General features: G+C 34.0%; 1 protein-coding gene across 12 annotated transcripts in view; it reads right to left on the reverse strand.

The window, feature by feature from the left end:
* The window catches only part of LOC128161530 (uncharacterized), a 63,899-nt gene extending 47,929 nt beyond the window's left edge, over positions 1-15,970 (reverse strand). For 6 of the 12 annotated variants that reach the window (XM_052824836.1, XM_052824835.1, XM_052824829.1 and 3 more), the window contains exons 1-17: positions 15,109-15,150; positions 7,127-7,414; positions 6,493-6,617; positions 5,938-6,065; positions 5,196-5,420; positions 5,055-5,099; positions 4,791-4,877; positions 4,290-4,386; positions 3,936-4,042; positions 3,544-3,701; positions 2,929-3,075; positions 2,443-2,588; positions 1,683-1,915; positions 1,135-1,353; positions 916-1,003; positions 657-767; positions 354-431 (exon numbers count right to left, since the gene is read on the reverse strand). In XM_052824836.1, the coding sequence (XP_052680796.1) occupies positions 354-431; positions 657-767; positions 916-1,003; positions 1,135-1,353; positions 1,683-1,915; positions 2,443-2,588; positions 2,929-3,075; positions 3,544-3,701; positions 3,936-4,042; positions 4,290-4,386; positions 4,791-4,877; positions 5,055-5,099; positions 5,196-5,420; positions 5,938-6,065; positions 6,493-6,617; positions 7,127-7,414; positions 15,109-15,145 (2,319 nt within the window). In that variant the 5' untranslated portion in view covers positions 15,146-15,150. Of the gene's footprint in view, positions 1-353; positions 432-656; positions 768-915; positions 1,004-1,134; positions 1,354-1,682; positions 1,916-2,442; positions 2,589-2,928; positions 3,076-3,543; positions 3,702-3,935; positions 4,043-4,289; positions 4,387-4,790; positions 4,878-5,054; positions 5,100-5,195; positions 5,421-5,937; positions 6,066-6,492; positions 6,618-7,126; positions 7,415-10,421; positions 10,482-15,108; positions 15,151-15,851 lie in introns of those variants that run through there. The other 6 variants (XM_052824832.1, XM_052824839.1, XM_052824833.1 and 3 more) reach the window with 4 other exon arrangements.
* Positions 15,971-16,444: the final 474 nt, after the last annotated feature.

Raw genomic sequence — 16,444 nt, forward strand, 5'->3', positions numbered from 1 at the left:
ACACTGATTTAAAAAATAAAAAAATTATCATAAAACTAATCATAGAATAATATCAATGAAAGCCTCCCATGCAACCCCACAGCACAATTTGACATCATATTCCCTCTACACACCATGCCCCATTTCCTGTCCCCCCCCCCCCCCCCCCCCCCCCCCCCCCCCCGTCACATCCAATCTACACACCGAGCATCCTTTTCTGCCCCACCCACCCCCTCACCACACAATGCCCCCCTTTCCTGTTCCCTCCTCAAATTCCCTCTACACAACAGTGCCCCCCTCTTTACCCCCCACCCCTACCCCAACCCCCCACTTGTATATCACATCCCCTCTATAAACAGTCCCCTTTCTCCTACCTTGCTGTCGGGGGAGGTGACATGGATGATGTTGTGCTCCTCCTCTGAATTTATCCAACTCCACCTGACACTCTCTCCCTGTAAAATCAACCAATGTACAAGCTGGATCAATCAGTCTCTTTCCGAAAATCAAATTTGTGTAATAGATATCAAAAGTTATACATGTCAGAGTAATCCAAAAATTAATGCTAGAAAATGATGTGGAGTTAGCACAGAATCGAATATTAAAAGACAAAGTCAATCCTGGATCACTGACACATAAACAACAGATTACATGTATAAGTTTTTTTCAGCTATACAAACCTTCTGTACATATACAAAATGGGGATGAAATCCCTGTTTGTCCAACTTAATAACAGTGTTGTCATAGCGTTCATCACTGATCACACTGCTAAATCTGGCATCCTCCAGATACTGACAAAAAATCAACGAATTCATGTATTACATGCAGTCATCTTCCATTTGCAAAACATTAAAAAAGAAATAAATGCATCATATAGTCTCAAAATTTTTTGCCCATGAAAAGAGGAGGAATGTCATTCTGACAGCAACAAGGACATACGTTATCAATGCTCTTCTTCTGTTTGTTGAAGGACTTGCTGAAGAAATGCAGGACTCCAGTTCTGTCAATTGCCTTGCTTAAACAACATCTGAAAATGGAACAAGATCAAATCTGGTGAAAGAACTTATCAACTGACAGTGACAGAATGACAGTTGAAGAATATAGAAACATACTGACAATTTGACAGTCAGACTTTCTGTACACAAATGAACAGCATACCTTGGGCTTACTCCCTCACACTTCAGGTTTTCCAGCACTTGATCTGGGTGGTCTATCTCCAACACGTTCTCTTTCTGTGGGCTGCTGAAGATCCAGCAGACAATGTCATGAACTTTGACCGAGATAGGATCGGGGCGGATGATGGGTCCCACCTCAACCTCGTGCACGACAGGCTGGGTGGTCACAACAACAGCTCCGAAAATCTTTGGCAGACTCTCACTGAAATAATCATTTGGACTTAAATAGTACTAAAAATGAACAGTCCCACAGCTGCATGTAAATCCAGATAACAGAATTTGCTTGTTATAAATTTCAGGTACAATGACTCTATAATAAGGGAGATAACTTTTACTGATCTAAGCGATTCGAATTGTCAAGTTAAATGGACATTTCAGTCAAATTTTGACAAACAAGGTATGCTAGACTGAATGTGTGTATTTCAGTAACAAGTTACAATTATTTATAACTCCTTATTAATAATAACATTTTCTATGTTCATGTCTGCAGACAGATGAAAAACCTTAAAACCATCTCACCAACTCCCTTACCTTTTGTAATAAAACACTCCTGGAGACTGGAAGGTATGCACAAAGGCAGATGGGGAGTCCCTGGCCATTCCGCTACAGAACCCCCCGGGGATGGGGTTCCCCTGGTGGGAGACCTGGATGACATTGTGCTGCTTCTTGGTGCTCTGCCAGACCCACCAGACGCGGTCGTTGGGGCGGACCGACATGATGACCTTCTGTTCTGGTCCACTGTCTGTCAGGTGGATGGTGTGGTTCTGAAAAAGGAAATTTCAGGTCAGCACACTGGATTAGTTTCTGTTTACAAAAAACTACAAAATCTAGAGATTTAGGTGAATATTGGAGGATATCATTTTCTGTTTTGCCTTTGCAAAACTACAAAATCCAGAAAAATAAATTTGAAGTACATGTAATATTTTTTCAGAAAGTAGTTGCATTTTACAAATTATCCCTAAAATCTAGAAGTTCCCAAAATATTACATACTAGCATTCCAAATATTTCACTTAAATAATTAGTGTATGATATTCAAAATTAAAGTGTAAGTGAAATATCTATATAATTATTATTTACATGTACAAGACATTCTTATTTCAAGTTTTTCTCATAATAAGTATTTCTGATATATAGACACTCAGGTAGAAACTAGATACATGTGCCAGTACTGTAAAATTCGCATAACTTCCAGGAATTCATGCATTAACGTTTCCACAGATTACAATATGGTCCCACACAGTCATACTGATTGACAAATATCTATACACATAAAGAACCCCGCCCACTGACCTTCTCCCCGGGGCTGACGATGACCGAGCACACATTGGAGTTCCGCACTCGGTAGTGGTACACGCCGGTGGTGGAGTAGAACACGGTGGCGAACCCCACGTCTGTCACCAGCTTCACCGTCTCCTCATCGGGGTGCTGGTATTTAGCTGGAACCAAAATCAACAATTTTCAAACAGTTGCTCAATTTACAATCATTTATGATACTGTTTGAATACATTTCATTATTATTAAAATGGTTAAGCTCATATCTAGATGTACAGGCTAGATTAATTAAGACTCAAGTATCTGTAACTGCTTAAAAAGAAGATGTAAAAATATTCAAGCTGCATTTACTGCTAGAATGACAGTTCAAAAAATTTATATGCTTAGACGTATCTACTTAATATGGTACATGTACTAATTTTCTTATGAAACATTAAATTAATTGTTTTAAATTCTGGAGCTTCAATTCTCTTTTGAATTTCTCTTTCTTTACTGAGTACATACATTCATCATCTGGTGTTGCCGGCCGCTTGGTTGTGGGGTTCAGACATTTTTCTATTTCTTTCAGCAGTACCTGGATACTCTTCTTGGAGAACACAATGGGGTTCCAGTAAAACCAGATTCTCTCCCCTGTCCTGATTCTAACTATTTCTGTTGGAATGAAGAATTCAAAATTGTTATCTATTTCATCTGATATGGTAACATATAAATATAGATTGTAAATATTATGTGCAATTGATTGATATTAGAAATAAATACAAATCATTTTAACATAGCATAGTTACATGTTTGTGCTGCATTCTCTTTTCTACTGAAAATACTGTTTTAAGTTCTCATTCTCATTGTCGTGTACCCCATGGTACACAGATAACATAGATTAAATGCAGGGTACAGGCATCTTTGCAATCAGAATCATATAAAAGTACACTGTATTCAAAAGGAAATGTTTTAGATTCATATCATTACATTTTACCTGGAATGCACTACAAACTCTTGGAGCATATGGCTCAGTGGACATGGGCATTAGGCCAGTAACCGAAAGGTCGCTGGTTCAAAACCCCCTGTGGTCACTTGAGAATTACAACTGCTCAATCTACATAAGTAAATGCATTGCTGTACCTGGATCGAACCCATTCTCTGTTATCATGACCCGGTGCTCTTTAGGTTTGGGTTTGACAATCACGGTGCCGATGTACTCCGCCGCTTCCTGGAAGTTCTGGTCGGAGTAATAGAAGACCCCTGGTTCTGTGAACACATGGGACAACAGCCCTTGTTTACTGGAAAATCAAAAGCAAAGAATTACAGTTTGCACATTGCTGGAGAAGAAGAGGAGGAAGTAGATTCACTATAATTATTATACCTCTGAGGCATGAATTATGTTAACTTTATCTTATTTTATTTTTATAAATCTTTTCTTAATTTTTAAAGACTTCTTTATACATGAAGTGGAATTTGCTCTGTAAATGAGAATTAATAGGTTAATGAGTGTCTGTGAACTATATTTCTTTTACCTGGGTTGACTCCAGCGGAACCCATTCTGAACCGGTTGATATGGTTCCTCATCATCCTGGTTCAAGGCTGGTGCCTCAATCTGGTACACACAGTGGTGTTTCTTACACTGCAAGAAAAGGGATACTCAATTACCAGTACTAAGGGACAAATTTAAGTCATGTATTTTCAATCTAAACACACAAGAGAGAGAGAGATAGAGATAGAGAGAGAGAGAGAGATAAAGAAGAGAGAAAAGGGAAAAGAAGGAGAGATTTATGAGTAACATACAAGCATGAAAAATTATTAATATTGAAGGAGTATTGGAGTAAAAGATGACAGGTGTGAAATACTTTTCTTTTTCTACAAACTGTTACCTTAAACTTGTCCCAGAACCACCAGACCCTGTCCCCGGTCTCTATCAGTAACACGGGGGGATGGAACGCTCGGTCCGAGATCTCCACCTTGTACTCCCTGAAGTCAAAGAATAAAACACACAAATTATAAAAATCACACAAATCAATTATCTCCCTTTAAAAACACTGCAAACACTTTTGCACAATGCATAGTGTGGAATCATTTTTGTTCATGGGGGTCAATATTCATGGGTAGCCAAAATGTTCCAGGCTCGTTGGGATGTAATTTCGTTGATAGCAAGTTTAGGATAATTTTTTATAAATATCAAACAAATGCTTGTATATACGTTCACGAGGATGTAAATTCGTGGGCAAGGATTATCCACAAAAGCCACGAACATTGGTCTTCCAACAAACAATGATAATTCCACAGTATGTTACTACTATGCTTACAAGTCTGGGTCTATACACGTTAATTAATATAAATAACTGATTTCAAGTTTGGAGTCATAATCACAATACCTGACACTTTGTCGCACTCGGACGATACAGAAATGTTGCTTGTGTAGTTCGGAGCTCTCTGTCTGGAAATAGTATATTCCTGGACGACTGTTGAAAAAGAAATGAAAATTTTGTTTACATGAATACACAAGAAAGCTAACTGCGTGATGCAAACTTGTTTCGGTTTATTGAATACAATACATTCTCTCTAGAGAACTACAAAAATGTGTGTAAATAGTGATAAAAGATATATGTTTGAAATTCAAACTTGGAGAAAGTACTCACGGAAATTTCTTGGAAAAGTTTCCTGTTATAGTTCGTACTACATTGCTGGAAAAAAAATTAAAATTCATACATGCTTATCAAAATATATATAATATCACAACATCATGATCTACAATGTAATGATTAACAACCAATACACACCTGCCCCCATCCTGCCACTGGGTTTTGACAAACACCCCTTTGTCTAATAGATAATTCACTTCCTGTATGGAGTGGGGTACGGTGCATTCCTTCCAGGACCACTCGATTGTGTCGCCCTGGTCGATGGCGATGATCTTGGGCTGGAAGCCCTTGTCTGTAACACTGGCCCTCAGGGGCAGACGTCGCTTCACTATCACAGTCAGTGGGGTGCAGCGAACTTTGTCCCTAAAATTGAATGGAATTCTCTAATATAATTTACTGTAAACCAAATTTAATGTGTGCAGGAAAATGTTATAAGGTTGAGGAGAACCTCGTCATCACATTTATTCTCTCAAAAATTCTGTAAACCAGTCAATGATATCAATGAAACTTATTTGAATATTATAACCTTGCATATCTTAGTACAATGTTTATAGATGTTCACAAATTTGAAGATTATTTTCCTCAGCTTCAAACCAAAAAGTATGACCAATTCAATGATTTTAAACATTTCACTTTCTATATATCTTAATTCATTTCTTAGGACTAGCTATTTGTTCTATGCATTTATTTTTTTATTTTCCCTTTAACTGATTTTTTATAAGAAGGGAATATATTAAACATTTTTGAAGTAGCTAACACATCTGCATTGAAGAATTTTTATACTGTACGTAACAGATTTGTTTATACTGAAATACAGGTAGTATCCCCATATTAGAAGTTAATTTCAAATTTCCCCAAAGCAAATAGTTCACATGCTTACACTGCAAACTTATATTCCCCCTCCAAGTTGAATTGTTGAATGTAGTTATCTTCTTTGTCCTTGACCTTGGAATCTTTTGATCCAAATCCACCTATCACAGGCCTCAGGCTATCTCCATCATGGATCACCTATAAGATACAAAAAATAGAGAAAATTCTGGAATGTACTTCTATTGGGACTTCAACGTTTGCAGATTTTGTAGGTTGTCCTATCCTACATGTACCCGTTATATATGCATTCATCATTAAAAATGTCACATTTTAATGTACTAACAGCTCTTTTTATATTCTTGAACTTATTATGACAAAATTATTAGAAAAGTGACCTCCAAGACAATATAAATGATATAGATCTACTGTATAATAATTGAACACATGAAAAAAAGGCTTAAACCTCATCAGGATCTATCTTCAAAAAGGTAAGTAATTCATTCAACACTCTTGATACATCAATTGTGACAATTGTGAAATGCTATAGAATTTCTTGAAACTGTTTACTTACTAAGACCAGTAATTTTCAATTATTTATCATATTTGTTTCGAAAAGAACACTGACCTGCACAATCTCCACAGTTTTGCGGCCTCCTTTCTCAAACAGAATACCTTGACCTTCCATGATGATGACCTCTGGCATGGTGAACCCTGTATCTGTGACGTCCACCACCGCACACTGAACGCCCTCTGTAATCAAATAAAGCATTTCAATTAATAAATGCAAATAGATAAATAACATTCTCAATGAATTTCTACTAAAATCTGCAGTTACATGATTTTTTTTATAGCAACAGTCACAGTCACTATAGAAAACTACATTACTGGTATTTTTCTTACAACAAATTTTTTAAAATAGTGTATGTGAAATTTTGCATATCAAAATGTAAACTAAAATATTCTATACCAATTACAAATTGACACTGAAACTGGTAAGTAAGTCAGGACTAGTACTTAAAGCCATTATAAAAAGCATATTGTACATGAATTAAAAATGCATCAATTAAGTTTTATTCTTCATTTTATACAATCATGTAGTGATATACATGTATCCCTCTTCAGACAAGCTATAACTGTAGTAATAAACATGTATCTCTCTCTTTAGACATGTTATACTAACTCTAATCATAATCATCTTTCAAATCTAACTAAACATTCCAAATGGATGTGAAGACATGCAGCTGAAACAATAAACCTACCGACGTATTTCATTTTACTAGTGTCCACCTCATCCTCCGTCGGTACCAGACTCCGTGACCCCCTCTGACTCAGGTCCGGGGTTTTCCTGGTGGCAGGTTCCTCCATCTTTGCCTGGGAGGGGCCGGCCTCTTCTTCCTCTGGGGGGTCAGTCCCGGCGTCGACCTTTGATGGACCCTCCTTCTCGCTCTGCCCTGAATCGGGTTCGGTGTTAGATGGGTCCTGATCTGCTGGCTCTAGTGGGTCAGTCCCTGCCTCCGACTTGGTTGGTAAATTCTCCTCCGGTTCCTCTGTAAGTTGAAATATTTACATTTTTAATTACAGTATCTTTGCCTGTTATAACACTACGCATCGATTTAGTACTATACAGTCCAATAAATTCAAATGACGTATAACTGGGGCACAAGCGGGGTTTGCCTATTTATATTCAAATATTTAATTGTACAATTGCTGAAAATTATATGAATATAAGTAATGAGGAACCATTCTTTGAATATTATGAGGTGATAATTTTGGTCTGGGGGTGATCAAATCTATCATAAAATACTTCAGGCTTTTTTTAATTTGATCATGCCCCAACCAAAATTATCATCTCATAATACTCAAAGAATGCTTCCTTATTCCTTAAATAAATTTGCAGGATAACGTGGTTATATTTTTCTTTAAATTCTCCAATACATTGATTTGCAGAATTGATTTGAATACACTTCATAGAATGTCTGGAAATTCAATCTAAATATCTTTTATTAGTTAATTTCTTTATACATGTATTCTGTAATCCATACACAAATAATTATGCAAAATTCTCCAGATAAGTGTGTAGAAAAAAATTATTGAAAAGCGGATTTCATTACATATCCCATTAGTATTGCTTGTTTCAATTGTTGAAATACAAAAAAAAACAACTCCCTTAAAGATAGGGGAAGGCTGGGTGTCAAGTTAGCAGTGTAATATAACACATTACAGGTAAATATTCTTGCAAGTGCTTTTATTCCCCACAATGCAGGTAATTTTTACTTAACACACTTCTGACGATTCTAACACTGCATGTAGCTTGGGTTTCGCGAATAATTACTTTTTGTATTGAACATTTTATCAGCTATGTTATATAATCTTTTTTAGATCTCAAATGTACCGCATTTAATATTTCTTTATTAGTATGGTAATCACTTTAAAGCAAATAGTCATATTTTTGTAGTGTAGTTGCATGGTGTTGTCATCTAACATATTAAACAAGCATTATAAACACTGATTCTTTTAATTAATAAATTTTAGCAAAAGCTTATAAGACAAAACTGGCAAACTTCCCATACACTACATTAATTTTAAAATTCTAACAGGAATTCTGTGAGCAGAACAAACATATTTTAAAAGCAGTGAAAGCTAGTATATATCTAAAATATGAAGTTAAAGTAAATAACTTATTGCGATACACAATTACACATATACACTTCAAGTGTTTTCATTTATCAAAAAATAAATAAATAAAGGGTAGATAAAAGGGAACTAATGTCAACAAACCCAAGGAAATTTCTCAGTTACTCAGCAATTGGATTCAGGTCAGTGAGGAAATCTCAGAACAATTAACTTGCATATTTAAAAAGAATTTACAACCTGCATTTTCATAATCTCTGTTAATTACATAAAATACATTTTAAACAGACTTTTCGCCTCAAATCAATTTTCTCAACAAAGGAGCAGTAGATTTATTTTTTAGCATGCATGGTTCTGGTAGCAAAACATTAAAGCAACATGTTACTTCCGAAATTGGCAGGAAATTTATACGCATTTTCTAAATTTGGTTTTAAATAAAACACTTTTTGTTCACCAAATCTGCACGATTATCTTGCTAAGTGCAAGTTTGTACAAAGTAAATAAAAAAGCATGGCATCTTGATGAATTATATGTCATTAAATGGCAGAGCCTCTTTTATTGATAAGCTATTCAAACTTTCAATTTTTTTCCAGTGGAGAGTCTTTAATTAAAATTAACACAAGATATTTACTTACAGTATAAAAAGCACTTAAAAGTAATGCATTCTGGCTTCTCAATATTTTTTCTTCAAATAAAATATCTCTTGAATATTTTTGCCTTCAAATGAAGACAAATTACAACTTAACATTCAACCACCATACATCCATAATCCAACTATCACGGTAATGACAATTTATTATTTCAAACGTCTATAACATAATAGGTATAGGCAAAATGACTTCATCTGATTGTCTTGGTGGCAGTGAAAATTGATCTGTTTTTTTTTTAACTAAAGCTATTAATGCTTTTCCGTTTTAACTTGACGTAACATTTAAGACATTTGACAAACCTACAGTCTGTCTTTAAAGTTACTAGCCAAAGTTACATGGCTAGGGCCATCCTTAAAAACATATTTGTTTCAAATCCTGCCTTGGGGTTTCTAAAGCCAGGTGAAAGGGAAGGAAATTCTTTTTTTATTTTTCAAAAATCAAAGTTTAACTAATTAAAAACTGGTAAAAAAATAAAAATCTCCATATAAAAAAAAAGTTTCTTCATTTTATGCTAATAAAATTTTATCAGAAGGGGGGGGGGGGGGGGGGGGGAGGGGAGAGAGAGAGAGAGAGGGGGGTATTTCAATGAAGCAGGAGGCAATTCCAAACAATAATATTATTTTGGCCTAGCCTAAAACATTTTACTAAATTTAACCCCCAGAGAATTATGCAAACCACATTAATTAACTTTTATTTTTTTACATTTTCTTCATTAGTTGAAAATGATATCATACAAAGAAAATTGTGTGTGATAACATGAACACAGAAAAATTGCATGGAAATTTTTAACAAGATATCATTAGAACAATTGTATGCTAGTAAATTATACATCCATAGTTATGTTCAAACTAAATTACATGTTATGCACAGTTTTATTAAACATGTTTTCTAGCATTCATCTCTAAGACTATGATTATGCCAAAACATTTAAAATCAATATTTTTTTTTAGTTTTCGAGTCCATAACTATGAGTAACAGTCATTGATATTATTACAACAGACTATAGACCATTTTTTTAAGAATACATAATTCTATATAGCTATAGAATTGAGACCTGTACGTATGAATACATTGCTTGATTAAGTTAAATACCAAACTCTGGTTATATTAAAAACAACTTCAATACATGGTATTCCAAATCACCCTATAATTATTTCCTTATATAGTAATTATGCCATTAGACCTATACATGTACCAGTAATGAACAGCACACTTTTATTAAGTTTAAATTCACACACACAGAGCATATAATAGCCATACAAACAGAATTTACCTGGCACTGTCTCCATAATGCGTTCGATTATTTAATTTCCTGACGCAAATAATAATAAACCTGTTAAATTCCAAAAATATTCCACATCAAAATCCTAAAAAAACGGAACTGTTTACGAATTTTAACAAAGTTTCCATGATAACTCACAACACTATTACGTTGAGGTACATGTACCTTTATCAAAACATAAAGCAATCGGCTGCCATTAGAAACACTATCGATATTGCCTATCGCTAGAGATAGGAAACATGAATTCTTCGGCGAAAGGTTACTTTTCCACTTAATCCCCTTGCCTACACTTTTACTGATCAAGAAAAACTTTGAACTGGATTCATTGCGTACAGCATTTGATAAATGAACGGATTGCTGTATGGTTTATCAATGGGGCCTCTCGGATATCAATACAAACATTTAGCGGAAAGACATATTATAAGGCAGACAAATCTTGTCCTTATATTTACCTCTAAATTAAACTTGTCCAGGTATATTTAACACAAAGGCTACCTGTATATTTGTACATCAGAATTGTGCGCCGATTTAAGATCTACAGACTATCAACTGTTTACCACCTCAACTACCGGTACTCCAGCGAAAATGTGAAAGGAGTGACTCTTTTAACAAGTTCTGAACAACTTTATTATCACAGAACACTGCTAGCCCAGTGTATCCATAAAATTTTACAAGCAAGCTACGACTCAATATTTAGCCTGACTGAATTTTCGACATATGTACATAATACTTTGATTGTAAAATGTTAACAGAGAGAGCAAAAAGGTCGAGTGCATGGGATTTGTGCAATAAATATACCGGTATGCGTGTATTTACATCCATGCATACCTAGCTTAAGGCTGTGTGCAGAAATACACCTCACTGCATCCATTTATACATGTACCTGAATTATAAGTATGATATATTATGTTAGTACATGTTTGTACTCATACATACATTGCATTTCATAAAACTGTTGGGCCAATTCAGGACCATGTATGGTCATGGTACTGATATCAAACTTTTTGTATGAGCTGTGTTATAACGTATATTCGTTAATGCAGATTTTTGAAACCTCTGGTTGATCACGTAGTCTATATCTAAGAATGTAAAATTTCTCTGGCTCTTCCCCTCTCTCTTTCTTACTCTCTCTCTCCATAGCCTCCACCCCTCTCTCTCTCTCCTCCCCAATTTCTCTCTCTCTCTCTCTCTCTCTCTCTCTCTCTCTCTCTCTCTCTCTCTCTGTATCAGTTACTTGTTCAGTCAGTAACACTGTGAAATTAAGAACACCTCACCACTCCTTCAATTCATTTACAGCTTGATATTACTGCTAAATACTGCATATATATAAAGTAAACTGACATGAGGTACTTCGACATTCCTCCATGGACAAAGAGATTGATCCTTAAAGCATTAGATCTTCTTCTGACCAGTGACCATATGTGTTAAGTGAACAACATAATAATCTCTAGCTGTCCTTTTAAACATTGGTGATAATCTACCTTTTAAAGAAATATTATAAATATGCAGGTATGTAGGAGTTGCTTTAATCCACTTTTGAGGTAAACGTCTGCAACGAATAATATTTCGTATACAAAGAAAACTTTATTATACAACAGAGTATGAACAATCTGGTGTATTATCATGTTTATTGATTAGATTAATTAGCTGTCACTTAATTTAGGTATCAAAATTTTCAGAAACCAAAAAAATAATTTAAAACAAAACTCATATTGGCAACAAACTAAGTATAATCCATAAATATAACCAAAGTGTTCACTAGGGAATTAAATTCTGAAAAATCTCTTGAGAAAAACCAATATCCACCAAATTTAGAACAATAAAATCAGACCCACCACACGTTTAACCAACTATCAAACACTTAGGGCCATAGTTTTATACAAAATTTAAACTACCGCCTGAAAATCGCCCAAATCCTCGGTGATTTTGTTTCACTTGGGCCGTTATCTGCCTCGGAAGGCTGGCCGATAACATTGTCATTTATACCTATATCAGGTAAACAAAGATTTAAAACCTTAACACGGCATACACAATGCCTCTGTAGCAACCTTCAATCACCGCTGATTCAGAGGGAACTGGGATCAAACAAGTCGAAACACAAACTTGGATAATGCAGGGTGTGATCTTAATTGATCAAGAAATATAATTATTTTAGAGTTATTAATAATTAATACCTTTATTCGGCAGAATCATATTTTCATTTACTAGCTGTTTCAATAAATTTGAATTTATTCATGATTGTTAATGAATTCTTAATAAATGGTGTAGTTTGCTTGATGGCAAACAAGTAACAGCTAAGGTTTGTAATTTGTTCATTTGTAAATTACTAGTTCCAGGAACCACTGAATACCGTAGATTCCTAATTAAATTCGAAGAATTAATTTCCGCATTCTATTGCGAAAGGCAACCCTCGCAAATTTAAAAATCTCACTTTTATTTTTCAGTTTTGAACTACCGGTCGGGTATAGAAATTTATAACAAAAAAATTGGTGATTGCCATATTATTTTCTTCCCATTTGATACAAAACAAAATGGCGGAATCACGTAATTAAACAAAGTGTAAAATAAGGAATTTACAGTTTATAATATATACCTCACTGAGAGTGGCCAGTCTGCATTGTGTACAACATGTGATAAAAATTCATTTTGTATCTAGTGAGTGTTTAAAAGGCAATGGAAAAAATACCAAATGGTTTCTTGGGCGATCAGCATCAATACATCGTAACATTCTGAGGTCCAAGAGTTGGAGTCAAACATTAAACTTATAGGTACACAACTAACAGGTATAAAATATTGTATTACATATTTTAAATTCTAATTTTTAATTATAAATTTATAAAAATCTCAATTAATATTTCATTACAAAAGAAATTATATACACGGCCGGCATATGAAAGTAATATCATCATATCAATACATATATGCATGCACATATTTTTTTTTTTTTTTTTTAAAAAGCTTCAATTTAATTATCTTTTATCATAGTATAATCATTATGGTAGAGCTAGCTAGCTGGCATTCAATACCTACCGATGTGCAGGAATTTTAAAAGATCCAATTACATCAATAAATATTCCAATTTGATTCTTCCAGTCAATTTAATAGTAAGGTACTCTGGTATCAAAATCAATTGCTGCATATATTTTCAAACTAAAACTATCCCAAAAACACTATCTAAAGTCCTGAAAGGGATCATTTCTTCCCAAATCACATGAAACTTCATGACTTACGACTGATTCAAATACAGAGACATGAAGTTATCTCAATCCCAAATTTATATGGCAGCATTATAAACAAAATGGCCAAACAACCTAAATCTTTCAGACTCAAACAAATATCATATCCATGGTAATTAACTGGCCTCATTGATTTTAGATCTCAAAAACAGACTGAGCTTCATAAAGGAAGGTGGGCATGATGTTACCAGCAACCTCTACTTAATAATTGATGAATGCCGGCACAGAGGCCTTATAAGTTGGTTCCCTAGCTCCAATAATACAGGGTAGGCATTGCATCCATGGGCTATAGTCACACCATATGATTAATCCTTGCCTTATATTGTTGGTCAAACTATGGTATTTATATACCCCCCCCCCCCTTCCAATTTTATGTATTGCACGTTAAAACAACTATGTTTTATGTGAGGAAATACTCAATACTGTCTACAAGTACACTGGTGAAGGAGCATTAAAGTGATAAAACAATAAATTCCTTTTTTGATATAATGACAAGAACTATGAAAATAGCAAAGGCTGAAGCTCAGTTGGGAATTGATTAAGAAAGCTATCAATTATTCACAGCAGTAAGGCTGCAATCAGAAAAATTCTGGACAGGTGTATAATCAACATGATATATATTGAAAAATCAAGCACTCAAAGGTGCAGTGTGAAAATAAATATACATGTATAGGCGTGTGACTTTTATATTGAACATACTTATTTCTTTTTTTTAATTGTTAATCAAAAAAGTAAAGTTTTACTAGAATTACAAAAGATGGTTTTTGTCTATAATGAACAAATTGTAGAAGCTAGGTACAAAAAAATTTGTGTGGTTATAAACGTTATTCACTTCGTGTTATCTGTAAATTAAACCTAGCAGCTGTGGATTACTTTTACATAGCAGCATAAAAATGGTGATTAAGTAAATACATCCTATTCAAAAAAACTCTGTAGTGATATCAATAATCTTACAGGATATCTTCTGTCTATTTGGGGATTGTGCTCATTGACAATACTTTAGGACTATAGGGCAGCTTTGTTGTTGAAAGTACACAAAATAAACCTATGTAAAACCATATGCTATATTTTGTTCATTTGTATGATAATATGATATATACAAATATTTATACTTCTGCTGGTATAAAAACAAATTATTCTGTTCTCCATGTCTCATAAATATTCAGTTCAATACCGGTACCATATTAATGATTCACTCTGAAAATTCATGTGTTGGTGTTTAATTTTAAAAGATTTTTTAAATGGAGAAAAATTATAACTAATCATCAAGTAAAAAGGTGCACTATAAAACACTTTCCTATTTTATTTTAGGAACACAACCCTCTGCATATACAGATAAAACTTTATCTACTGAAAATTCAATGCAAATTTCACAAAAATTCAATAGCATTACTACGGTAATTCAAATTCTCTAAACTGACTATAAAAGCAAACACACTTACCCATTAGATTAAAACAATGACATATTTTGTCATTCATAGTTCCTATATAAGGTTAATGAAGCATCAAGATCATAAATGTAAAATTTAATTTAATTAGCACACTAAATAGTTTACAATATGACAAAGTGTTCTCAACAATGCTCAAAGAATATCATCAACTGTATTGTGCAAACTTAAAACAATATATTAGGGAACATTTATCATTAAGGAAATGTCTAATTTTATAGAAACATCATCTGCAAAGATTTATATAAATTTACAGACCGATAACATAGTTTTATATGAGGTTTTTTTTCAAGGAGGAACATGTAAGAATATAGTCAATAGACAGCTGGTAGAATTGGCTAAAAACTCTTCTTAAGATTAGTTTGAAAGGTTTGAAAACATTCGACTACCTATCAGTATGCTAGTATCTATTGATACATACATGTATGTATGGCAAAACATTAAAATGAAAGTAGATTGAGTGTTAACATGAAATGTCTGCAACAAGGAGACTATGTAGAGACTCTCTACGAAGATTAAAATAAAACAACTTGTCTTGTAAATTCCTAATTTTTTCAACTAAAAAATTGTTAACGTTTTTAACTCAATTTGATAACAATCAGACATTTATAGAGGAAATTCGAAAGAGAGTATGCACACCGTACAAGTAACTTGTGAGTTGTAGTAAATTCAAAACAGAGTGACGAAATAATGATAATTAATTTTTAGATACATGTATATCAAATCTCGAAACTTACCTCGAATTAAATCCCCCAATTTCGTCTCATAAAAATCACAATGTTTGGGGTTTGCCGCTCATGGCTTCCGCCATATTGTAAACAACGATCTCGTCATTCTTCGCCAGGGAAACTTGTCACGTGATCACGCACCTGCAAAGTTCCCGGGAAATGTCAAAAAGGTTTTTTTTTTTTTAACTTAAAGTAGATATATGTTTAACAGTTCAGAATTGAAATGAATGTGATCATTTAAGTTATGTATAAAGTTGGAATGTATTTCCCGCTAAAAATAGTAGTTTTGGCCTATCTGTGACCAACATACTGCGGGGACCATGCAGTCAGCATGGTCAGTGCAAAAGTTTCATGTTGCTAAAAAAGTGTACATGTATATATACCATGTACACATACATTCATAACACGGATTTCAAAATGGGTTTAGTCATTCTATTATTCAATTGTTATGAATTACTGAATGTGTATGCACATCTTAAATTTTGCATACATGTATTACATAAACCTGCCAAAACGTTATACTAGTAATACATGTACGTGTATAATAATTATTGTTTTTAAGGAATTTTAATTTGCGGTATTTTGATATCGACACTAGTAAA

The sequence above is a fragment of the Crassostrea angulata genome, chromosome 8 (genome assembly GCF_025612915.1).
Source record: "Crassostrea angulata isolate pt1a10 chromosome 8, ASM2561291v2, whole genome shotgun sequence".
In the NCBI taxonomy this organism is placed as follows: Eukaryota; Metazoa; Mollusca; class Bivalvia; order Ostreida; family Ostreidae; genus Magallana; species Magallana angulata.